We start from the raw sequence: 26,364 nt of genomic DNA, 5'->3' as shown, positions 1-26,364 counted from the left end.
CAGTACTTGTAGCTCGCTTAGTTTGACCATAACCAATTGTTGTTGGAGCTTTTCACTTTCCTCTTTCATTATCTTTATCAGTTGAGCTTTCACTTACTTCTTCCACCCCAACAACGGACGACTCCTTCCTCGAGGACTTAACTGGAGTATCATCATCTACGCTCTGAGCCGAAGCATATGCATTAGAACCAGTTGCAGTTGAACCGCCAAAAATGGTACATAACTCTTCATAGATAGGGCAACCATTTGTCTTATACTTTTTTTTATCCGGGTATTTCTACGTCAAAACAGTACAAATTATCTACTGACTACTGCCCACAATAATTCACAAATCAAAATACAACCTACAATAACAACAAAGAGGGTGATGTCAATTAAATTTACCCCAAGATATGCATCCCACACTCCTTCGTCGTCAACTATAATCTTTTTATCTTCCGAATCCCATTCAAAGCCACTAAGGGACATGAGCTTCTTCATGTCATTGTGTCTAACCCTGAACAAATTATACCTATTCTTAATCTGATCCATAGTAAAATTCTGTCCATTTTTCTTGTTGAATTCATCTTTTACTTCAATCCAAGCTTCTTTCACAAATGATTTAGGCTTCTTACCACCAAGTCTTTGAACTATCAAAAGTTCACATAGGTTTTTTTCCAAACTATTACACCATTTGGCAGTCTCAGTCGACATTCTAATGAACCCAATTTTTAAGAAAATGTTAGTAAATACTAGTGAGGCAATTTCACAAACAAGATCAGAGCAAAACACTAAATTAACAAAGAAAAAATTGATAACCCAGTAAAGAAAACATACCTGATTTTGATTTTTGATAAGAAGTTCTTCAGATTTTGAGGAAGATGAATCGAGGCAATGAGAGAAGATCGAGATTAATCGTCAGGAGAGAAACCAGATCAAAAAATGGGAGATGAACAGATAACAGGGAGAGTACTACTGAAGGTGAACGAACAAATAACTATGGATGAAATCAGACAGGAGAGAAACCAGATCTAGGTATTTCTTCCCCATTTTTTTTGCTTCTCTCGTTCCCCTCTCTCCGTCTCTCAGTTGTTTTTAACGAAAAGAAAAAAAAAAAAAAAACCCGTGTTTTTGTTTATAAAACCGAGAATCAATTATTTTAATTTCTAAAAATAAGTTTTAGTTGTTTATAAAAATAATTGATTTTTTAAATTATGATTAAAATAACTGATTAATATAATTGTTACCAAACACCCTAAGAATGGATTATGGCTCACAAAATTGATTATGAGATCGTAATCACTTATTATAATCATTACCAAACAGGGCCATGACAAACCTCGTTCTTTTCTCAGAACTTTCTGGGTCTGATCTTAACTTCTATTTCTCAGCTATATGGGAAATATTTTTCTTTTCTTTATTATCACATACTCCCTCCGTCCCACTCCTAAGTGACCTATTTGATTTTAGATTTTGTCCCAATGATAAGTGACCTATATCACTAAACAATGAGATATTCCGGAATTATCCTTTTAGTTAATTATAAATAATATATGAAATATGTATAATTTGATAGGCATGTTTATATTCGTTACGTAGGTGTTTTAAAATGCTTTTCAATTGTATGAAATTTGCGAACATCCGTGGAGTATTTTGAGAGATAAACCATTTTTAAATTTCACTAGTTATTATTCATAAGGGTATAATTGTAAAAAATGATTAAAAATACTATTTTCCTTGCTTGCCTTAAAAATTGTGCAAATTTCAAATAGGTCACTTAGGAGTGGGACGGAGAGAGTAATTCTTAGAGAAAAACTAGTGATGTTGTTTAAGATAGTATCTTAAGTGGTTAGAGTGTTGAGGATGAATTTTGAAGTCGAAATGATTTGGAAAGAAGAGTGTTGCTGCTAAGTTCTTGGTGATTGTGTTAGAGAAGGCTTAGTGCTCATGACAAATAAGGAACGTATTACATAGAGGTGTAAGAAGAATGCGTACCAGCATTTTTAAGTTTGGGTGGGTTTTATGACTAAGAAATCAGCAAAAAGCAAGGTTGCATGTGTGTTGTTACCTTCGGTTTTAAGTGAAGAAAGGCTTGGGTTTTAAATTCTTTAACCTTCTGATATGATTAGGGAACTTGGGTTCTTTTAGAACTCGAATTTGCAGGGGAGGGGAACGTATTGAAGGGCTTGGAACACAACACCATGGTTATCTCTTCACCACAAATCTCACGCCTGCAAATTGCTTGATAAAAAGCCTGAATGAAGGAAAAGTGGTAAAAGATTCTATTGCATTTTTTTCTTACTTAAGTAACGGTAGGGATGAATTGTTGGCGGGTTTTGATTAATTTTATCATTTATGATATGAGATATGCAGCTTATTAAATCTATAAAGATTTGTGATTGAAATTACTCTCTAGGCTACCATCCATATTGTTGTATCTTACATATGTAGGCATACTAAAAATGTTGTCTACTATATTTTCAATATGTTTCTAGGTTATGATATTCTGAATTCATAGAGAAGTGGTCAATTTTCTACAAATACGAATGAGCTCATATTATACATATAGTTGTCATGATTTGATAATAATGCCAATTAGTCCTCTGATCTATGTATGCAGCCACCAAGTTCAAGCTTATAGATTCTTTCAATGAGTTAATGACTTGAACCATGATAGTGTGTATTACGATATAGTTAGTGTTTCCGTTAAGGAATAAGCTAAAGTGCTGTTACGGTGTCAATTTAAGTCTAGTTTCTCTTATCACTCTCAAAAGTAGTTGTTATCGATCGATTGCTAAAATCAATTATTATTGTTGGTACTTGAGTTATAATGTCAGAGTTACTTGGAAACTTAGTTTAGATGATGAAACCTTAGCACGAACTGCGAATCTGTTTTTCTGAAATCTGGAACGTATGTACCGTTGGAACGAGATACTAAAATCTAACCGTTAGATCTCGGTGAATTTTTGATATGTTACTCTTATATATGTCAGGAAGACTAGAATGAAATTTCAGGAGGATCGGACATGGGGAAGGGGTAGAAATTGCATGAGAACAGAGAACACCCTGTATTGAGTCCCGTGATATATTTTTAGTCTTAATGTGGAGAACAACATTGGACTCAATTGTGAACTTATCTCTGTGTCTATAGTCTTGAGACTTCAGTGAGTGGATGTTGCACTAAAGTTTGTCATTGATCTTCCTATTTAAGTAGTGGTGGTTTAGTTATGAATCGAATTAATATAGGTGTCTTATCTGTTGAGAACAACTTAGTTTAGCACTAAACTAAATATCTAAGTTTCTTAATCTAGTTAAGTATATTTAGATAGAGATATAAAAGTGTGAAATTGAGTGACGATGGTTTTACTTCTATTATAACAAGATGCTTACAGATTTTCTGTGATGAATATGCATTCATGCACTAATAGTCCACACTCTACGGTCACTTGTATCTTGATTCATTTCATTTTTATATTATGTTCTTAAGTAAAAGTTAATAAATTTGCATGCGAATGCACTTAGTTCTTACGCGGGATGCTGCATAGTTAGAGCGTATGCTCATTTTGCTGTGTCTCTTACGCTGAGGTCAAATTATATGAAACTTATGTCAAGCTTCAACTTTAGAAAAATAATTGAAGATTTTCTCTAGTTATCTAGATTAATATACAGGTTTAGTACTGTCCTATCTTTGACTCCAACTTTCAGGTCAAATATGATTCACATTTTATTATCGTCTTATTAGTAGATAATCCATTCAATTTGTCTGGGAAATCTCTGTTTCCATTCACCTAATCCGGTACAGTGACTAAAAAATGTGGAATTGTGGAACAAGGTTGGTTATAGTAATTTCCAGATAATTGGTTGTAAGACCTGTGGATGGTTGGGAAATGGGCACTGCTATAGTTTAATGTGTAGCTGCTAGCTCAATTTAGTTGCTTAGATTAACTTGTATATTTTCTTTCTTGATAGTAAGTAGTATTACTAGCAGAGTTAAAACCCAAGGTTTAGATTTTAGGGACAGCAGCACTAATGAAGACGTAATTTGACATAGTCATACGTTTTCTAGATTTTGTTTAGGATTAAGTTACAAAATAGAATGGGACCTCATGCTGTTTATATGAGTTTTAATTTAGCTTAAGCTAGTTTCTTCTTGTTCAAATAATGTGTCCGGAATCTGGGGACTCTTAAAAAATTATTAATACGGTGCTGTGATAGTTGACAATGTTATAAGGTTGGGATAATTGTTGCTCTGCAATTTATAATATCCATTCCAAGAGATAATTGCTACCACTTTAGGTAGTTCATATTATCTAAGAAATTATTGACGAACTACGGTCATGCTTGATCCCTTCGAGCAATGGAGAGGGTACGTAGGCAGCCGCTATGCGGTTCAGCACAAATCTACAGGGTTGTTCATATCATTTGAAAGTCTTGGTTACTGCCTTACAGTTCATACCATCAATTCAGAAATGATTGCAACCTTGGCAAGTATATATCAGTGGCAACTGGCCATGGAAATAGTAGAAGTGGCAACTGGCTATGGAAATATTGGAAGTGGCAACTGGCCATGGAAATATTGGAAGTGGCAACTGGCCATGGAAATATTGGAAGTGGCAACTGGCATGGAAATCTTAGAAGTGGCAACTGGCCATGAAAATAGTGGAAGTGGCAACTGACCATGGAAATCTTAGAAGTGGCGACTGGCCATGGAAATATTGGAAGTGGCAACCGGATGGCAACTGGCCATGAAACTGGTAGAAATGGCAACTGGCCGTCTGTGAATCTTGGCAACTGGCCGTCTATTAGTTTTTGGCAACTGGTCGTCTGAGAATTTTGGCAACTTGCCGACTCTTATAATTTTTGGAAGTTGGAACCCAGGTCGAAATTTTATGAGTATTATGGTATAGGATATATGCTCATATAATTCTTACCTTAAGACTAATGAGATTTCTACTGTGTGTAGGATTAAGAATGAACAAAAATTTTACTTGAGTGGCGTATTAGAGAGTCAGAGCTTGCCAAGCGGGTCGTAACCCGACTCGCTGGAAGTAAAAAATTTCTGGTCCGTCACAGTTGGTATCAGAGCGGTTCCGATTCAAGCGGGACTGTATGTTCTGAAACTCATCATTGTTCTGCTCGTGTGGCGACTATAGGTAATTATTTTACTTCTCATTTTGTTTTGAACTTCGGGACGAAGTTCATTTCATTTTATGGGGTTTTTGGTGTGACATTCCGTGTCTTCTTTTCGGGTTTAACCGAAACACATTTGTGTGCCTTTAACAATTTTGGGTGCCGTAACGGCAAATGATTGTTTCTAGTTTCTACATAGGGGGTTTGTTCTAATCTAAATGATGTGTGCCTTCATGGGCCTAATGCATGATGCACACATGTCTTATTTAGAGACATGCCAGGGCACATCTGTAATTGGGTCTGAAAACAAATCTGAAGGAAACTGGAATTGAGAAAGGTCTGAGAAACCTCGTTCTTTTCTCCATGGAACATTCTGGGTCTGATCTTAACTTCTTTTTCTCACCTATATGGGAAATATTTTTCTTTTCTTCGTTGTCACATAATTCTTAGAGAAAAACTAGTGATGTTGTTTAAGATAGTATCTTGAAGTGGTTAGAGTGTTGAGGATGAATTTTGAAGTCGAAATGATTTGGAAAGAAGAGTGTTGCTGCTAAGTTCTTGGTGATTGTGTTAGAGAAGGCTTAGTGCTCATGACAAACAAGGAACATATTACATAGAGGTGTAAGAAGAATGCGTACCAGCATTTTTAAGTTTGGGTGGGTTTTATGACTAAGAAATCAGCAAAAAGCAAGGTTGCATGTGTGTTGTTACCTTCGGTTTTAAGTGAAGAAAGGCTTGGGTTTTAAATTCTTTAACCTTCTGATATGATTAGGGAACTTGGGTTCTTTTAGAACTCGAATTTGCAGGGGAGGGGAACGTATAGAAGGGCTTGGAACACAACACCATGGTTATCTCTTCACCACAAATCTCACGCCTGCAAATTGCTTGATAAAAAGCCTGAATGAAGGAAAAATGGTAAAAGATTCTATTGCATTTTTTTCTTACTTAAGTAACGGTAGGGATGAATTGTTGGTGGGTTTTGATTAATTTTATCATTTATGATATGAGATATGCAGCTTATTAAATCTATAAAGATTTGTGATTGAAATTACTCTCTAGGCTACCATCCATATTGTTGTATCGTACATATGTAGGCATACTAAAAATGTTGTCTACTATATTTTAAATATGTGTCTCGGTTTTGATATTCTGAATTCATAGAGAAGTGGTCAATTTTCTACAAATACGAATGAGCTCATATTATACATATAGTTGTCATGATTTGATAATAATGCCAATTAGTCCTCTGATCTATGTACGCAACCATCAAGTTCAAGCTTATAGATTCTTTCGATGAGTTAATGACTTGAACCATGATAGTGTGTATTGCGTTATAGTTAGTGTTTCTGTTGAGGAATAAGCTAAAGTGCTGTTACGGTGTCAATTTGAGTCTAGTTTCTCTTATCACTCTCAAAATTAGTTGGTGTCAATTTAAGTCTAGTTTCTCTTATCACTCTCAAAATTAGTTGTTATCGATGATTGCTAAAATCAATTATTATTGTTGGTACTTGAGTTATAATGTCAGAGTTACTTGGAAACTTAGTTCAGCTGATGAAACCTTAGCACGAACTGCGAATCTGTTTTTCTGAAATATGGAACGTATGTACCGTTGGAACGAGATACTAAAATCTAACCGTTAGATCTCGGTGAATTTTTGATATGTTACTCTTATATATGTCAGAAAGACTAGAATGAAATTTCAGGAGGATCGGACATAGGGAAGGGGTACAAATTGCATGAGAACAGAGAACACCCTGTATTGAGTCCCGTGATATATTTTTAGTCTTAGTGTGGAGAACAACGTTGGACTCAATTGTGAATTTATCTCTGTGTCTATAGTCTTGAGACTTCAGTGAGTGGATGTTGCACTAAAGTTTGTCATTGATCTTGCTATTTAAGTAGTGGTGGTTTAGTTATGAATCGAATTAATATAGGTGTCTTATCTGTTGAGAACAACTTAGTTTAGCACTAAACTAAATATCTAAGTTTCTTAATCTAGTTAAGTATATTTAGATAGAGATATAAAAGTGTGAAATTGAGTGACGATGGTTTTACTTCTATTATAACAAGATGCTTACAGATTTTCTGTGATGAATATGCATTCATGCACTAATAGTCCACACTCTACGGTCACTTGTATCTTGATTCATTTCATTTTTATATTATGTTCTTAAGTGAAAGTTAATAAATTTGCATGCGAATGCACTTAGTTCTTACGCGGGATGCTGCCTAGTTAGAGCGTATGCTCATTTTGCTGTGTCTCTTATGCTGAGGTCAAATTATATGAAACTTATGTTAAGCTTCAACTTTAGAAAAATACTTGAAGATTTTCTCTAGTTAGCTAAATTAATATACAGGTTTAGTACTGGCCTCTCTTTGACTCCAACTTTCAGGTCAAATATGATTCACATTTTACTATCGTCTTATTAGTAGATAATCCATTCAATTTGTCTGGGAAATCTCTGTTTCCATTCACCTAGTGCGGTACAGTGACTAAGAAATGTGGAATTGTCGAACAAGGTTGGTTATAGTAATTTCCAGATAATTGGTTGTAAGACTTATGGATGGTTGGGAAATGGGCACTGCTATAGTTTACTGTGTAGCTGCTAGCTCAATTTAGTTGCTTAGATTAACTTGTATATTTTCTTTCTTGGTAGTAAGTAGTATTACTAGCAGAGTTAATACCCAAGGTTTAGATTTTAGGGACAGCAGCACTAATGAAGACGTAATTTGACATAGTCATACATTGTCTAGATTTTGTTTAAGATTAAGTAACAAAATAGAATGGGACCTCATGCTGTTTATACGAGTTTTAATTTAAGTTAAGCTAGTTTCTGCTTGTTCAAATAATGTGTCCGGAATCTGGGGACTCTTATAAAATTATTAATATGGTGCTGTGATAGTTGACAATGTTATAAGGTTGGGATAATTGTTGCTCTGCGATTTATAATATCCATTCCAAGAGATAATTGCTACCACTTTAGGTAGTTCATATTATCTAAGAAATTATTGACGAACTACGGTCGTGCTTGATCCCTTCGAGCAACGGAGAGGGTATGTAGGTACCCGCTATGCGGTTCAGCACAAATCTACAGGGTTGTTCATATCATCTGAAAGTCTTGGTTACTGTCTTACAGTTCATACCATTGATTCAGAGATGATTGCAACCTTGGCAAGTATATATCAGTGGCAACTGGCCATGGAAATCTTAGAAGTGGCAACTGGCCATGGAAATAGTAGAAGTGGCAACTGGCCATGGAAATATTGGAAGTGGCAACTGGCCATGGAAATATTGGAAGTGGCAACTGGCCATGGAAATATTGGAAGTGGCAACTGGCCATGGAAATAGTGGAAGTGGCAACTGGCCATGGAAATCTTAGAAATGACAACTGGCCATGAAACTGGTAGAAATGGCAACTGGCAGTCTGTAAATCTTGGCAACTGGCCGTCTGTTAGTTTTTGGCAACTGGTCGTCTGAGAATTTTGGCAACTGGCCGACTCTTATAATTTTTGGAAGTTGGAACCCTGGTCGAAATTTTATGAGTATTATGGTATGGGACATATGCTCATAGAATTTTGACCTTAAGACTAATGAGATTCCTACTGTGTGTAGGATTAAGAATGAACAGCATTTTTACTTGAGTGGCGTATTAGAGAGTCGGAGCTTACCAAGCGGGTCGTAACCCGACCCGCTGGAAGCAAAAATTCTCTGGTCCGTCACAGTATTGTTGTTTAGTTTTCGATTTAATTGACTAATAGTGTGTTGAACCTTGATAGATATGGTTTATTTATTATGTGGTTCATCTCTTCTGAAATAAGGTCAACCGCATTCGTTCAAGGATCAATAATTTCATATCTATTTTTTTGCATCTAGATCTAAAGATAAAAGTTTTGATCATCCATTATTAACATATTAAGTTTCGTGTATGATCGATAAACACAATCTCAAAAAGCTTTTAGTAAATCGTTGTTGGGAAATAAGTAAACTACCCATCCCAGGATACCCATTATCACCACACCACTGTTACTTAATTTAGTCCTTTTGTATGAACCATTTTTTGGGGATTACTCAAAAGTGGTTGGGACTATTTTGTGATAGGAATGTCTACCCTACACCTATCCTTAACTTAATTAAAGTTAAAATTAATCTAATAAATACATATATATATATATAACCTAATCTAAATCATTAACAAAACAAAATCAAAATCATAACAAACTCATTATTTTTAATTTTTCACAAATCCGTTACTATTAGTTTTTTCACAAATCAGTTACTATTTTTAATTTTTCACAAATCCATTATAAGGGTTCATTTTCTTCTCTTTTTTTTGCTTCATCGTCTCAATTAAAAAAAAATTTTCACAAACCCATTACTTGGTTGAAAAAATGAGTAGTAATCATCAAAATGAGTTGAAAATGGAAGTTGCAGAGAGAAGTTCGGTTAGGAATTATGTGAAACAGTTTGTCGAACTAGCCGAACTCAGCTTTAATGGAGTTTTTTCTTTCAGAGAAAAGTTCGGTTAACTCGCAAAAAAAAAATTCCCATCCGAACTTTTAGTTCCGTTACGTCGCAACTTTTTTTCCTTTTTCTCCTAGCCGAACTTTTAGTTCGGTTACGTCGCAATTTTTTTCTCCTAACCGAACTTTTCTCTGAAAACCTATATATTGAGTTCGGTTTCGTCGAATTTTTTTTTCCCCAGCCGAACATGTGGTTCGATTACGTCGCAACTTTTTTTTCCTAGCCAAACTTTTTTCTGAAAGCAAAAACTCCATTACAGCTGAGTTCGACTACCTGTGTTTTCAGAACCATTAACCGAACTACACTTGCAGATGAGTTCGGCTACCTGTTCTTCAGATGTCCTAGCCAAACTCTATTTCCATGGTCGAAATCAGTTTATAAAATTTTCATTTTTTTCGAAAGATTTTTCCAATTCAAGCAACATTAATTAAATTTGAAGTATACTCAAATACCCAAAACCCTCATTTCGAAATCAACCATCTTATAAAAAAAAAGAAAAAAAGAAACAAAAATTATTCTTTTCAAAACACCCAATTAATTAATCTAACCTCACTAATTAATCATTATACTAAGAGCTTCTCCAATGGTGGTTGTGTGTGTTTCCTAGGTGGCAACCCAAACAAGACCTCATCATTCCAATTTTTCATTAAATTCAGGGGAACAAACACCTCATCTCTAATGGTGTTTTTGGTGATTTTTTATGAATTAAGTGCATTCTTTTTTTTTAGTAAATTTTAGATTTTATTACACCTAAAGAGAGCTATTTAATATATTGGAATTAATTTTAGGAAGCAAAAGCTTTACTAGGATAGCTTGACATTATCAAGGTGAATGTTTAACAAAAATTAAGCCATGTCATCTTCACATTGATTTAAAAAGTTGGGTTGGAGAAGATTTTTAGGAAAAATGAATGTCTATCGTATGTGGACTTAGACATTTATCTTCACATACATTCCATTAGAGAAGCTCTAACACTAATTAATTATTACACTAACTAATTTAATTACCAAGAGTAAGTTTGGTATTAAAAAATAACTTAGATAAGGGATGACTTATTATTACTTCTGATATCCACCCCAAAAAATGGAGAATAGTCCCCCACCATTTTTGAGTAGTCCCCAACAAAACGGTTCCTCAGTATACCCTAAAACTGGGTTTAAACATAACAACCGGTTATGCAAGCAGAGGTGGCCCTAATGCGAACAGCCAAAGGCCCACTTAGGGACAATAAGCCCATGCAGATTAACGGGCAACAATTTGCCAGGGAAACTCTCCCCTTCGACACTTTTACGCTCAAGCCTCAACAATTTTTGGGGATCAAAAGTTAATCCGCGGGGTTCCCCCCAACCAATCAGGATTCAATAGCTTCTAATCCAACGAAGAAGACCCAAAGAAAACGTAACACACGGATCCAACCTCAATCCTACGGTCTTTAATCTCCCTAAATTCGCAAACTAAACCTCTATTAAAAAGAAAAAAAAATTTACTCGGCAAAAACCTCTATAAAATCTCTTCATTCCACTACCACATCTCACAAAACAAACCAAAACCAGTAGTGAGATATTAAATCTGAGTAGAAAAAAAGCAAAATGTCAGGAAGAGGAAAAGGTGGAAAGGGTTTAGGAAAGGGAGGAGCAAAGAGACACAGGAAGGTATTGAGAGATAACATCCAAGGTATTACTAAGCCTGCTATTCGTCGTCTTGCTAGAAGAGGTGGAGTTAAACGTATCAGTGGTTTGATTTATGAAGAAACAAGAGGTGTTCTCAAGATCTTTCTTGAGAATGTCATTCGTGATGCTGTGACCTACACTGAACATGCCAGAAGAAAAACTGTTACTGCTATGGATGTCGTTTATGCTTTGAAACGTCAGGGAAGGACTCTTTATGGATTTGGGGGTTAGGGTTTGCTCTTTCTTAGTATCTATTTGAGGATTATACGTAGAAATTCAGTCTGGGTTTAGGTTTTCTAAGCTTGAATTAGGTAAGATGCAATCTAGATCTGTATGTTCTTGGAAAAAGAATGAAAAATCTTACCTTCTTCAATTGAATTTGTTATCTATTTTGAGAATATTGAAATTGATTGCTCTAATTGATCTCAGATCTGTAAAAGATGACTGGTAGGTTTCTTTGATTTTCTTTTAATTTTGAGTTTGTTGATTTTAATTTCTTAGGAGTGTACTTTAAATCTTCCGAAGACTCAAATTTAGAGGGAGACCCTTGATTGGATTCTAATTTCAGATTCAGGTTCACCACCAAATCACGTTTATTCACTACTACTGTACATAAATTTTGTTGGTGCTATAGTCTGTCTAGATAGTGCTCAACATGAGACTACGAAGAAACGAAACTGTAATCTGGCTCTCATTCTAAGTTAAACTATTCCCACTTAAGCCCAAACATATTGAAGGTTTGGAACTTCTGGGAGAGGCTTACAATTAGAGTCTGCCTATGCCATTATGTACCATTGTGATTTAGCATTTCTGCATTTTACCATGGGCAATCCGCGTTCTAGTGGCTCAACTCTGAAGTATGGACTGTAAAGCCTAAAAAAAAAAGGAAAATGCTTTCTATCCAGAAACAAAAGGACGGAAAGCGCATGACTGCAACCTATCCAGCGTTATAGCCTTCGCTGCACAAAGCTTGTTGTTCCTCTCCAACCCCATATGATCTACCAAATAGCCGAACGAAAGAAAACGACTGTGGCCATGGACCTGGTGGCATGCATCGTACCCAGCGGTTTGGCCAACCCTGCATAAAGCTCCTAACAACTAGTTATAACTCTTTTAGAGCGTCCACAGTGGGAGAGTAAACCCAAATATTTGGTCTTTTGAACAAACGTAGTGGAACGTACTATCGATCAAATTTTGATCAACGACTAAAACCCAGAGTATATTTGGTCTGGGACCAAGACTAAACCCAAATATAGTCGAGCGTTGGTATACTTCACGCCCCACCACCAGACGGACATATAGTGCACGTCCCACATCAGGCGGACGTATATTCCACTCCCCACATCAGGTGTTGGTATAGTCTACGCTCCACATGGGGCGTACGTAAAGTCTACGCCCCATTTTTTTTTTTTTTTTTTATTTTTGTATGGGGCGGGAATTATACCCCCGCCCCATTCTTTGTTTTCAAAACCATTTTAGTGGGGCGGGCTTTATACCTCCGTCCCACTTCTTTCATTTTTTTTTTATTTTTTTTAGAATCTACCCAATCAGGCGTTGGTATAGTCTACGTCCCACACCAGGCGAACGTATAATGTACGTCTGACTAAATTTAGTCTTTCCACCGTAGCGTCACACACCATACTAAACCCAAAATTTGATCTTTTTTTTCCTTCTTTGGTCTTTGGTTATACTCGCACCACCGCAGTTGCTCTTAAAGGATCTAAAAATTTCACAAAACATCATAATAAACTTGTTATTTACATTATATCAATCCTAAATTTTATTTGTACAAGCATAATTAACCATCAACGATCAAATTAACCAAAACATAAAAATGAAAAACCGCAACCGCTTCAAAACCAACATCGGGCCTGCTCCCTGAGCCTCACGAGCCTACTGCCGGTACTAGCTTGCGGTACTGCTCACTATGTTCGATTTGATCATTGAACTTCCGGGTATTTAGCGCTTAATTAGAACAGCTCACGCTTTCTAATTATATACAATGTATATACATCAATCACCACCACCACCACCACCACCACCGCCACCATCACCTCCACCCCCACCCTCGCCGCCATCACCCCCACCTCCACCGTTCCCACCACCTCTCTTTTGTAGGTGTATTTGTAAGATTCTTAGAGCAACTGCAGTGGTGCGATCAAAACCAAAGATCAAAGATCAAAAAAAAGATCAAATTTTGGGTTTAGTCCGTGTTGTCACGTAACGGTCCCGATTAAAATTTGGTCGCGCGTAATTTAAATCTCCGCCCCAAAAAAATTTCATCGGGCGTATCTCAAATGTCCGCCCAATTAATCACCAGGCGTACTTTAAATTTACGCCTGTCAACAGGCGTACTTTAAGTTTACGCCTCATTTTTTTTTTTTTTTTTTAATTTGAATTTTCATCGGGCGTAATTTAAATCTCCGCCCGTTAACGCGCGTACTTTAAATTTACGCCCAGCAACAAGCGTACTTTAAATTTACGCCCGACTATATTAGGATTTGGTATTTGGTCGCGACCAAATATGGTCTGGAATTTGATCTTTGGCTGGGATTTGATCTTTACTCCGTCCCACTGCGTCACGATCTCATCCCAAATTTTTGGTTATACTCGCCCACTGTGGATGCTCTTAGCACACCTCCTCCAAATATACAACAAACGACTATAATCACAACATAAATTGCCTTCATCTCTCTCTCTCTCTAGCCGATGAAGATCCAGCTGCGGTTTATAGAGATGTATTCTTGATGAATGCGCGAAACTTTGTTATTTATCGACCAAATTGAATCATTTGGTCAAAGTATCACTTTTTAATTAGTTATTAAATAATTAACTCATCTAAGAGATATTTGATTTTCCAATCTAATTTCTATCAGAGCATCTCCAATGCAAGGGATAAAGGTCTTAAAATTGAATGACACCTAGGATTTAAGACTTTTTGCATCAAATTTTCATCTCCAACACAAGGGTCAAGGTCATAGAGAGATGACATGACTAAGTGTGGGGGTAATGGAGAAAGTGTAAATAAGACTTCCATTATGACTTTGGGTCTTAAAGCCACATCATTATTTTGTCTCTAAATTCAAACAATATTTGTTAGATAATACCTTGGGGGTTGGAGATCAACTTGAAGTAAAAAAATTTACATTAATTTTTTTTTTGTCATTTAGCAATGACCCACACATAAAAATGTGTTAATAAGACCTCCACATAGGATGACCTTGATCCTATGCATTGGAGATGCTCTTAGTATATGAGATCATGATCTTAAGAGGTGGCGAACGCTAACAATTTGACCAACGGGTGCGACATTTTCAAGGCTTACAAGAGAGTAGAACAATAAACATTGAGCCTTTGCAACAGCTTTTACGCCATAGGTATAATCATCATGCCCTTCCGATATTTTTTTTCCTGCCAAGTCATAATTACAAATTTACAGGAAAAAGAGGTCAATTCCACCCGGAAAACTTAGCTGAATCTGAAGTATCATGCACTTAAGATAGGTATAAGGTTTAAGGTTTATGGTCTTGTTTTTCATGCAAAGCTAGAAAGATTCAACAACGTGTTTTGTTCTGTCATCTCTAAACTTTTATAGAACCCAGATACAAGGGCGGAGCCAAGTTTGAAGATGAGTGTGCAAGTCACCCATAGGCGGAATGGAGGGGGTGCAAATTGGACCAAATGTTTAAAAATTTGACTCACATAGGTAATATTAGGCTTGGAAGCCAACTGGGCTAAGTGTGCAACTACATGCCCATGCTTCAATCTGTCTCTTGTTCCGATATCTCAAGAATATTCGCTTTTTGTATTTGTTTTTATTTTTTTTTAAACAAGAAAGAGAATTTAATTGAAAATTAACCAGGTTACAAATTGTTCTTCTAGATCAAGGGTCTCATGATTTACCGTCATGGATATAGTTAGTAATTCGAAACATTAATCGACTCAGAGTTTGTTCGAGAATTACTCGTCTCTCTCGTTGATTTGTTTTAGAATAATTTGCTGTTGTTTTTTTGGTGTAATTACCGTACTTGGCATTATTGGTTCTTAAATATTTAAAACCATTTGAAAACTACTGCCTAAGGTAATAGTTTGTTACTTAGTTGAATCTCGGATTTCCATCTCAAATCCGACGGGATAATGATACCTTGACAACGTTATTTCAAGAAATACTTGGTAAAATATCGTAATTGATCTTTGAATTCTCGTTAAATATTTTATACATGTAACATGTGTATATTAAGCATTTTCTATACTTGGTGCGGTAAGCTTGGTGTTATATAGTACAATCCTTAGAGCATCTCCAACATCGGGTTTAGAAATCTTACATGGAAGTTTTTCATCTCCAACATCGGGTTTAAAAAACCTACATGGAAGTTTTATTAAGACCTATTTACGAGAGTTTATGCATGTAGCAAATACATGACCCCATAACTAATAAACTATCTCGAATAATATAAGATTTACACATGTGCACACACCATGATTTTCTTTACATCCGACGGCCCAATATTTTTTGTTAAAGCATAGCTCGGTCGACCTCGCATGCGTTGCTATCTCAAGCATGTTTGTCAATGTTAGTGATCGAAACTATAAGTCTTGATTTCTAGCCTACATAGCTAAGTCTCGGACTGGGATAGAAAAGTGTAGTTGAGCTCAAGGACTTCATGGCTATTCATCATACAACGACGAATATCTACTCAAGGAACCATGGAACTTCATCAACAAAAAGGTATGTGGAGACTTGAACTTATCTATCACTCAAAAGTCTATATCTTCTATCTCCTACTTCTTATGAGACAAAAGTCGTATGCAATATAGACTGGATCATACACATTTGATATTTCGAGCCGAGTATATCTCGCCTATCTATATCTCGAAATCATGTGTTGGTAAAGCGTTTCGCTTTGATCAAGTTTATCTTCACCTAGTGACGAAAGTCATGAAAAGTTTCAATTACTTTGAGAATTGCTCTGACGTGAAAGGGTCTGTGAATAACGGCTATATAACGTCCTCTGAGAATGTCTCAATGATTGGAATGAGAGTTTAGATTACATAACCATGTATTCCTTAATCCAAAGTTTTCGAACTTTGTTGATTGAGAGAAACCGGAGGAATTGGATTTGCCAAGTCTGCGAACCCAGTCCGCGAACTGACATAACGAGAATTTCTGCTGGGATTTTCCAAAAACTCGTTTGCGTGTAAGTCCGCGAACCTGGTCCGCGAACTGGCGAAAGTCTCTTTGCCGAGATTTTCTGCTGAGTTTGGAAAACTCCACCGATTGTCTTAAGTCCGCGAACTTGTTTGTGAGCTTAAGAGGTTATGATCTAAAGATGTGCTCTGAACATGAAACTTAAATTACTAAGGAATGCTTTATGCAAACTGTGGCTATAAATTTCATGAGCCGATTCAATCGAATCAAATCATCTTTGTTTCAATTGTGTCTTGTGTAGTTACATAAGATCTCATAGCAATTGACCAACTCTCTAACTAGTTCATTTGAGTCAATTGAACTAGTTATGGTGAAGAAGAACAAGGTTAATATGAAATGCTCATATGGATAACCTTTTGGGTTAATATGTTGAACCAACATACACGTACACGTTTGGGCATGGTTTTCACAAACCCAGTAAATATCTACCCAAGTGTGTGTGACAAGCTAAGTTTTCGATCTAACGGTTGAGAAATATTAGCTTGAATCTAAATCAGGTTTTCATCTAACGGTGAATACGGATTGCTTTGTAACTACGCCAAAACCTTGATTTGAAGGCTATATAAAGGAGACATATAGCATTATGCAAAACTAATCCCCACACGTCTGTATGATACTAGTGCGCTCGCTAGAGTCGATTCTCCTTTAACCTTTGGTTTTCTTCTCTAAAACCAGGTTAACGACTTAAAGACTTCATTGGGATTGTGAATCCAGACCGATAATACTTTTATCGTAGTTGTCTGGTCTGATCTTGCATCTTCTATCGTATGAGTACAATCTTTGATTGACTTGAGATCGTGAGAGTTCTATGATAGGCAAGATAAAGAAGTCATAAACATCTTCGTCTCACTGTTTGTGATTCCTCGACAAACCGCCTGTGTAGTCAAGAAGGATTGTAGAGAGGTGATTGATTAATCTAGGTTGTTCTTCGGGAATATAAGACCGGATTATCAATTGGTTCCTGTTCACCTTGATTTCATATTTTAAGACGGAACAAAACCTAGGGTTTATCTGTGGGAGACAGATTTATCCTTTGATAGACTTTTCTGTATGAGACAGATTTGTTTATTATCAAGTCTGCGATTTTGGGTTGCAGCAACTCTTGGTTGTGGGTGAGATCAGCTAAGGGAATCAAGTGTGCAGTATCCTGCTGGGATCAGAGGCGTAGGAGTACAACTGTACCTTGGATCGGTGGGAGACTGATTGGGGGTTCAACTATAGTCCAGTCTGAAGTTAGCTTGTAGTAGGCTAGTGTCTGTAGCGGCTTAATACAGTGTGTATTCAATCTGGACTACTTCCCGGGGTTTTTCTGCATTTGCGGTTTCTTCGTTAACAAAACTTCTGGTGTCTGTGTTATTTCGTTTCCGCATTATATTTTATATAATTGAAATAATTGTGCGTTCGTGATCATCAATTGGAAATCCAACCTTTGATTGTTGATTGATATTGATTGATCCTTGGACATTGGTCTTTGGTACCGTCCAAGTTATTCCTTGTATTTGATAAAGACTCGCTATTGATTTTTAGCTTGAGTAAAAATCAAATCAAGAGAGAGATATTAACTCCTTGAGATACTTTTATCTAGATTGAGTCTGACTGTCTAGTTGATTCTCTAGCAAAGTATTTCGGAGTTAGTCCATACAGATTTCTAAGTGAAATATTGGGTGGTGTTGTTAGACCCCCGCCTTTTCAATTGGTATCAGAGCAGGCAAACACGTTTAAGACCTAAAAAGTTTGTGTTTGTAGCGATCTGACTATATGGACCATAAAGTCTCAATTAACGCTTCACTAGGTTTGAAAAACAACCGCAAGAAATGGTCTGATAAACTGGTTAATCTTCAAAAGAGATTGGAAGAACAAATCCGGATCTATTCTGGTATTGTTGCAGAAATTGCAACTCTTAATGATTTGATATCCAGTAAAAGTCTCTCATTGAATTCGAGAGAATCCATTTGTTCTTTTCAAAAGAATTGTCACCATTCAGATAATGTTCAACGATCGCTTGTTGAGAAAATTGATGTGACTAGGAACCAATCAGACAAATGTCAAGGGTCTGGGTCATATGGATGCTCATCGAATCATCCTCAACAAGCTTGTATGTCTTCTTTAAGGAGTCTGGAGGCTGGAGGCTGCAAGTAATCCTTGCAAGAATACTTTGCAACCTTGTGTTACTCAAAAGGGACATACAATTCTGACAGGAAATTCCAAACAAATAATACTAGTAATATGAGTAACCTTGCCCTGTGTTCTACCTCTTCCCTTCAATGGTGTAGTGACAGTTGTTGTGGTCTTTTTCTACATGTGCTAGGCGATTCTCCACTTTGTGTGTTGTCTATCGCTTCTAAAAGAGGAGTAGACTCTACAATCAGAACAAAAGGAGAACTTTCAGTTGGTTGTTATTCTCCTCAATTAGAACCAGAAAATGTTGATACAACTCTAAACAATCTCTGTTGGAAAAAAATAATGGATGATGAGTTAGATCAACTTCACAGACAAGTTGTGTGGAATCTTGTACCGTGCAAGTCCAAAGTCTATAATATTGATTCTCATTGTGTTTCCAGGAATAAGGGAGATTATTTATACAGTCTCAGGCTCATTCCTCAAGGAAACTCACAAGGTGAAGAATTTGAGTCTAGAGAAACGGCTGTTACTACGGAATGCTCCTTGTCCTTTCCCACTTATAACTGTAGCAAGTCCTATGTGACAAGCGCTTCCAGGAACAAAAGAAGAAGAATATCTGCTTCTAGAAAGTCACTATGGGATAAACAAGGGGAGCTTTTTGGTCCCATCATGTCTACCTAACCCTAGACGTTCGCGTCCCCATGTTTGTCTTGGGAAAATGGAGATTTGCGTATTTTTGGCTCAAGAAGTGTATTTTTGGTTATTTTTGCTTATATCTATATAAATATATAAAAATAAAAAATCTTTTGTTTATCCAGGGTTTTAGTCGTTCGCAAACGGGAGTCTCAAAAGTTCTGTTCCATGGCACCTGTTACTAGATGCAACACAAGCAGGAATGCAACTCTGGCAGCTAACGTACGTCGGTGTACTGAAATTCCCTCCTCAAGATTGAAGAAAGTGAAGGCTACAATTAATGGTAAAAATTCTTCCTTGAATTGGTTCTTGACTTCTTATCAAAGTAATGAAAACTTCAGGAACCTGGTAAAAGATTTCATCAGCAAGAGAAACAGCTTAAAGTCTCGGATTACTGCATCCTTAGAAGATATTGTTCACTATGAACGAATGTTGTCTCAATCCACAAACACTGTACGAAAACTAGAAAAAGAACTTAGTAAGTTGACAGTGCTTTCAAAAAAATTGGAGGAGTTGAATGATCCCTTTGTCAATGGACTCTTCAATAACGTGAAAGAGTTCTTTGAAGAAACTTTGGAAAAGTTCATTATTGCCTAGTATGTCTTATTTTTGGATTAGTTGGAAGAATAACTAGTGATTTGAATGGCGATGATTGTGACTACACATAGCTATTTTTGTTTTCATCTTCTTATGTTATTTTTTAGGTTTATTGGTATTAAATTCTAAAAATATTTGGAGGATGATGTTATTGCAGTATTGATTGTTATGATTTTGTGATATTGCAATTTGATTATGGGATATGTGTTGTTTGCGTCCGTGAACTTGAAGGTCTCATATGCTGTCAAAAGTAAATTCGTTCATGAATTGGTATTCGTATTGATGAAAGGACGAATGAACTTTTGACAATTACAAAGTTATTCCTATGCAGTCATGTATTTGATGAAAAATAGGATAAAATCTTTTGTTTGACAAGGATAGAGTCTATTATATCGTTATGATGAAAAATATAATAGATCCTTGTATGTTATCCACAGTATTGATCTTCATTGATCCATTTTGTTATGTTTTACCGTGAAGGCTCCATTGTGTGTCTAATGTTGAGCACGATACAACTAAGTCGATTATTCTTATTGGCTTTGTTGGTTGTTCCATAAGATGCTATATATTGAGCATTATGAACTAAATTAATCATCTTGGTTGGTTATTTAGTTATTTACTCCGAAAGTCTTCTTTTGTCGAGCAAATCCTTTGACAATTAAATTGATTACTTTTGTGATTAGTTTGGTTGTTTGTATTCCAATTAGATTCATTATAAGTTCTCTTGTAATTAGTCTAGTTGAGTTTTCATATATTCCACAAGTTCTTGTGTTGAGTATATGAATGACTATACTAATCATGTTCTATTGTTGATGTAGTCGTATATTCCGTAAGGTTTTTCCCTATGTTGAGTATGTGAACGATTAAGTTAGTCATCTCCGTATGATTACCTTAGTCGTATCTCCGTAAGTTTACTTATGTTGAGCACCTTCAATTAAATTGATCACTTTTGTGGGTTGATTTAGTTGTGTATTCCAATTTAAAAATCCTTCTTTTCTTACGAAATTAAGGTCACTCTTGTTGTTCTTTCGGGAATGACATCAAATGGGGGAGAGTTATTTTGAACTTGTGCTTAATGGTAATTTCTTGCGGGGTGTGCGGATGTGGAATTTTATAGGGGTTATCTTGTATCTTAAAACTCCTTGATAAATGCATCTAGCTTCGGCTTTATGATTGCATCTAAATTAAGTTGGTATGTATTTTTCTTTTAGTCTATGAAATGTCTCTTGTGGAAATTTCATTATGATCCCGTTCTTGTACCTTTGCAAATTTTATTGACAAAAAGGGGGAGAAATATTGTAGTTCACACTACAAATACATATGGTTTTTGGATCATTGTATAAGGGGGAGTGATTTACATGATCGAGATGGAGTATTGACTAAGGGGGAGTGATACATATCACCATAGTATTATTGTTAAAGTCGTGATACAATTGGACTTTGATGTTACATAATAATACTATGACACTGTATAATAATGATCGAGAATCTCGATTTCTCTCATTGTTATAGCTACGGATCTTCAACAACGGTGATGCTAAACTTACAACCTTTGGGATCATTGGAGTACTTGGAAGGACGAAGATTTCAGGGAACGTTGAAGATTAGACTATGGAATAAGAGCCACTAAAGTTTATCTTTTTTGTATTCCATATGTATTAATAGTTTTGTCACTAAAATTGACAAAGGGGGAGATTGTTAGAGCATAGCTCGGTCGACCTCGCATGCATTGCTATCTCAAGCATGTTTGTCAATGTTAGTGATCAAAACTATAAGTCTTGATTTCTAGCCTACATAGATGAGTCTCGGACTAGGATAGAAAAGTGTAGTTGAGCTCAAGGACTTCATGGCGATTCATCATACAATGACGAAGATCTACTCAAGGAACCGTGGAACTTCATCAACAAAAAGGTATGTGGAGACTTGAACTTATTTATCACTCAAAAGTCTATATCTTCTATCTCCTACTTCTTATGAGACAAAAGTCGTATGCAATATAGACTGGATCATACACATCTGATATTCCGAGCCGAGTATATCTCGCCTATCTATATCTCGAAATCATGTGTTGGTAAAGCGTTTCGCTTTGATCAAGTTTATCTTCACCTAGTGACGAAAGTCATGAAAAGTTTCAATTACTTTGAGAATTGCTCTGACGTGAAACGGTCTGTGAATAACGGTTATATAACGTCCTCTAAGAATGTCTCAATGATTGGAATGAGAGTTTAGATTACATAACCATGTATTCCTTAATCCGAAGTTTTCGAAATTTGTTGATTGAGAGAAACCGTAGGAATTGACTTTGCCAAGTCCGCGAACCCAGTCCGCGAACTTACGAAATTTCTTGTACCGAGAATTTCTGCTGGGATTTTCCAAAAACTCGTTTGCGTGTAAGTCCGCGAACTCAGTCCGCGAACCTAGTCCGCGAACTGGCGAAAGTCTCTTTGCCGAGATTTTCTGCTGAGTTTGGAAAACTCCACCGGTTGTCTTAAGTCCGCGAACTTATTTGTGAGCTTAAGAGGTTATGATCTAAAGATGTGCTCTGAACATGAAACTTAAATTACTAAGGAATGCTTTATGCAAACCGTGGCTATAAAGTTCATGAGCCGATTCAATCGAATCGAATCATCTTTGTTTCAATTGTGTCTTGTTTAGTTACATAAGATCTCATAGCAATTGAACAACTCTCTAACTAGTTAATTTGAGTCAATTGAACTAGTTATGGTGAAGAAGAACAAGGTTAATATGAAATGCTCATATGGTTAACCTTTTGGGTTACTATGTTGAACCAACATACACGTACACGTTTGGGCATGGTTTTCACAAACCTAGTAAACGTCTACCCAAGTGTGTGTGACAAGCTAAGTTTTCGATCTAACGGTTGAGAAATATTAGCTTGAATCTAAATCAGGTTTTCATCTAACGATGAATATGGATTGCTTTGTAATTAAGGCAAAACCCTGATTTGAAGGCTATATAAAGGAGACATCTAGCATTGTGCAAAACTAATCCCCACACGTCCGTGTGATACTAGTATGCTCTCTAGAGTCGATTCTCCTTTAACCTTTGGTTTTCTTCTCTAAAACCAGGTTAACGACTTAAAGACTTCATTGGGATTGTGAAGCCAAACCGATATTACCTTTATCGTAGTTGTGTGATCCTATCTTGCATCTTTTATCGTATGAGTAAAATCTTTGATTGGCTTGAGATCGTGAGAGTTCTCCGATAGGCAAGATTAAGAAGTCACAAACATCTTCGTCTCACTGTTTGTGATTCCTCGACAAACTGCCTGTGTAGTCAAGAAGGATTGTAGAGAGGTGATTGATTAATCTAGGCTGTTCTTCGGGAATATAAGACCGGTTTATCAATTGGTTCATGTTCACCTTGATTTCATATCTTAAGACGGAACAAAACCTAGGGTTTATCTGTGGGAGACAGATTTATCCTTTGATGGACTTTTCTGTGTGAGACGGATTTGTTTATTATCAAGTCTGCGATTTTGGGTTGCATCAACTCTTGGTTTTGGGTGAGATCAGCTAAGAGAATCAAGTGCACAGTATCCTGCTGGGATCAGAGGCGTAGGAGTACAACTGTACCTTGGATCGGTGGGAGACTGATTGAGGTTCAACTATAGTCCAGTCCGAAGTTAGCTTGTAGTAGGCTAGTGTCTGTAGCGGCTTAATACAGTGTGTATTCAATCTGGACTAAGTCCCGGGGTTTTCTGCATTTGTGGTTTCCTCGTTAACAAAACTTCTAGTGTCTGTGTTATTTCTTTTCCGCATTATATTTTATATAATTGAAATAATACAGGTTGTGTGTTCGTCATCATCAATTGGAAATCCAACCTTTAGTTGTTGATTGATATTGATTGATCCTTGGACATTGGTCTTTGGTACCGTCCAAGTTATTCCTTGTATTTGATAAAGACTCGCTATTGATTTTTATCTTGAGTAAAAATCAAATCAAGAGAGAGATATTAACTCCTTGAGATACTTTTATCTAGATTGAGTCTGACTGTCTAGTTGATTCTCTAACAAAGTATTTCGGAGTTAGTCCATACAGATTGCTAAGAGAAATATTGGGTGGTGTTGTTAGACCCCCGCTTTTTTATTTTTATAATCCGATTGGATGATCCAGACTAGTCCGAGTCAAAATTAGCACCTTTTTTGGTTGTCCCTTTTGCTTTTTAAAGATCGTAATACATAGAGAATGGGAGTACGTTAATTAAGTCATATATTTATGTATATAATTACGCCATTGAAGTGTTATATGTCTCCTGCTTATAACTTTGCTGATATTTCCCTCCAAATCTATAGGGTGAACTTGTTTTGTGGATTTCGTGATATGATTGAGCACAAGTTAAGCGAGTATTCAAGATTAAATAATAATTAAAAAAATGTCACAAGGATCCTGGTGCTTTCTCATGTTACCTATCAAAATAACCTGTTATTTATACATAACTTTCTTTCTTCCGAAAGTTTTTCTCTCCGATTTCAATCTGATGAGCTGCTAATCTGTTTTATTGTGTAGGTTCCAATAGTAATCTGTCTACCAGAGTTCAAATATATTTCATGGATCTACATGTATTTGATAATATGTTAAAAGGGGGTGGAGATTTGAGACAATGCATGATGATTGCTTTCTTTCAAATCAACTTCTATACGTATCTTGTGGCAGTTAAGGAGAATTTTTTTAATCTCTTAGTATGGTAATCATTAAACCTAGAGGTAGAAGTTATGTGCTTTCAGTTCACCCTAAATGAACTTTCTATTTATTGTCATTAACTAATCCCAATTTCTTAATTTGATTTCTCCATTGTCGATTTCCTTCACCGTTTCTACATCTATTATTCTAAGATTCAGTTTCTTTTTTAACCCGATCAAATCTAGGTTTTTTTAATCAACTAAAGTAATCATTTTCCTTGGAAACTAAGCTTAAGGATTATTTTTCATCGATTTCTTGCTTCTCAACCATAGTATATTCTATTTAAACTCTAAGTTATGATTTATTTTATCTCTTGTTGTCTTGTTTCTCTTGATCTACTGCATCTCAATCTATTTTCTCGTGCTAAGTAATCTAAATACAAACATTCAATTGATATTTGTAGTTTTTGTTGTGTGTATTTTCGTTGTTTCATCATGTCTGCTGCTTGGCATGGTGATGTGTCTCAACTAGCTGCTCACCTTCATAACTCCTTGAGCTTGAAAATGATAACCGGTGTTTTTTAATCATTTAATTCCAAATAGATTTCAAAACAACAATCATCTTTGGACTAGCACCTTGATAGGTAGTTTCATAAATCTTGTTCCTCAAAATCGAGCTATGACGTTAGAAATGCTTTACTTTTCAATTGGGAAGTTCAAGGAGGTCTGTCAGTAAAAAATTAGTAATAGTAAAAATCATGTCTTTCTTATAAGATTTCAGTTAGAGCATGGGATGAAAATGGTTCTTTCTATTGCTTTCAGAAGAGTTTTTGGGGATTTATTCACTCTCAGAAAGCTTGAAATCACTGATGATATTATCAACTAATTTCCTACAGAAGAAATACTTTTATATAACAATCCATAAACTTTTTTTCCAGAATAAGTTTTAAGTGAGAATCTTCACATATATCTCGCTTGTTCCCTATCCAAGATATAATCAAATGGGATCTGGAAAAGTAGGGGATACCAAATACACCCGACTTTTTCGTTCGGCAACCTGTATAAACAAAACTTAATACAATTGAAAGTATACCAACTTAATGATCCTTGAAAAAATGTATATAAAGTTAATATCTCAACCTCTACTTAATCAGTATGTATATAGACACAAGGTTCGTGAACCTGATTGTTAAGCAGAGTACTTGGAAGATCTCAAAAATCAATATCCAAGATCAATCTAGTCGTAACCAAATAATTCAACCACAATTATGCCAAGTTATTAAACTTGTTATCTATCTTTCAAGATACGAATTCTATAAGAAACTAGTCTCGTAATCGATTACAATTAGTCGGACGCATCTACTTAGATTGAATACGTACAAAACTGTGTAAATCCAATTATAAATATAAAAAATATAATGCGGAAAGGGAAAAACACAAGACACAAGGAATTTTGTTAACGAGGAAACCGCAATAGCAGAAAAACCCCGATACCTCGTCTTGATTGAACACCACGCTGTATTAATCCGCTAGAGACACTAGATTATTATCAGACTTCGGACTGGAATGTAATTGAGACTGAATTTACCCTCCAAGCGATTCAGTTACAGTCTTTCCCCTTACGTCTCTTGAATCTCGCAAGGTTCTACGCACTTGATTTCCTTAGCTGACATCCTTTACGGTCTAAGAGTTGTTTCAGCCCAAGTGAAGACTTTTGATACCAATATGCCTCTAACAGATAAGCCTATTTGATTTCCGTTTGGATCACAGATCTAGGTGTGGAAATCTGTTCGTAATAGA

At 36.0% G+C, this 26,364-nt stretch overlaps 1 protein-coding gene across 1 annotated transcript; it reads left to right on the top strand.

The window, feature by feature from the left end:
* The first annotated feature begins 11,151 nt into the window (after positions 1-11,151).
* LOC113313879 (histone H4) lies at positions 11,152-11,773 on the top strand. Its single transcript, XM_026562660.1, has one exon. It carries the CDS (start codon positions 11,221-11,223, stop codon positions 11,530-11,532), a length of 312 nt encoding a protein of 103 aa, XP_026418445.1. The 5' UTR covers positions 11,152-11,220; the 3' UTR covers positions 11,533-11,773.
* Positions 11,774-26,364: the final 14,591 nt, after the last annotated feature.

This window comes from Papaver somniferum, chromosome 9 (genome assembly GCF_003573695.1).
Source record: "Papaver somniferum cultivar HN1 chromosome 9, ASM357369v1, whole genome shotgun sequence".
NCBI lineage: Eukaryota > Viridiplantae > Streptophyta > Magnoliopsida > Ranunculales > Papaveraceae > Papaver > Papaver somniferum.
The sequence above is the reverse complement of the archived record's forward strand: the minus strand, read 5'-3'. Positions and strand labels throughout refer to the sequence as shown.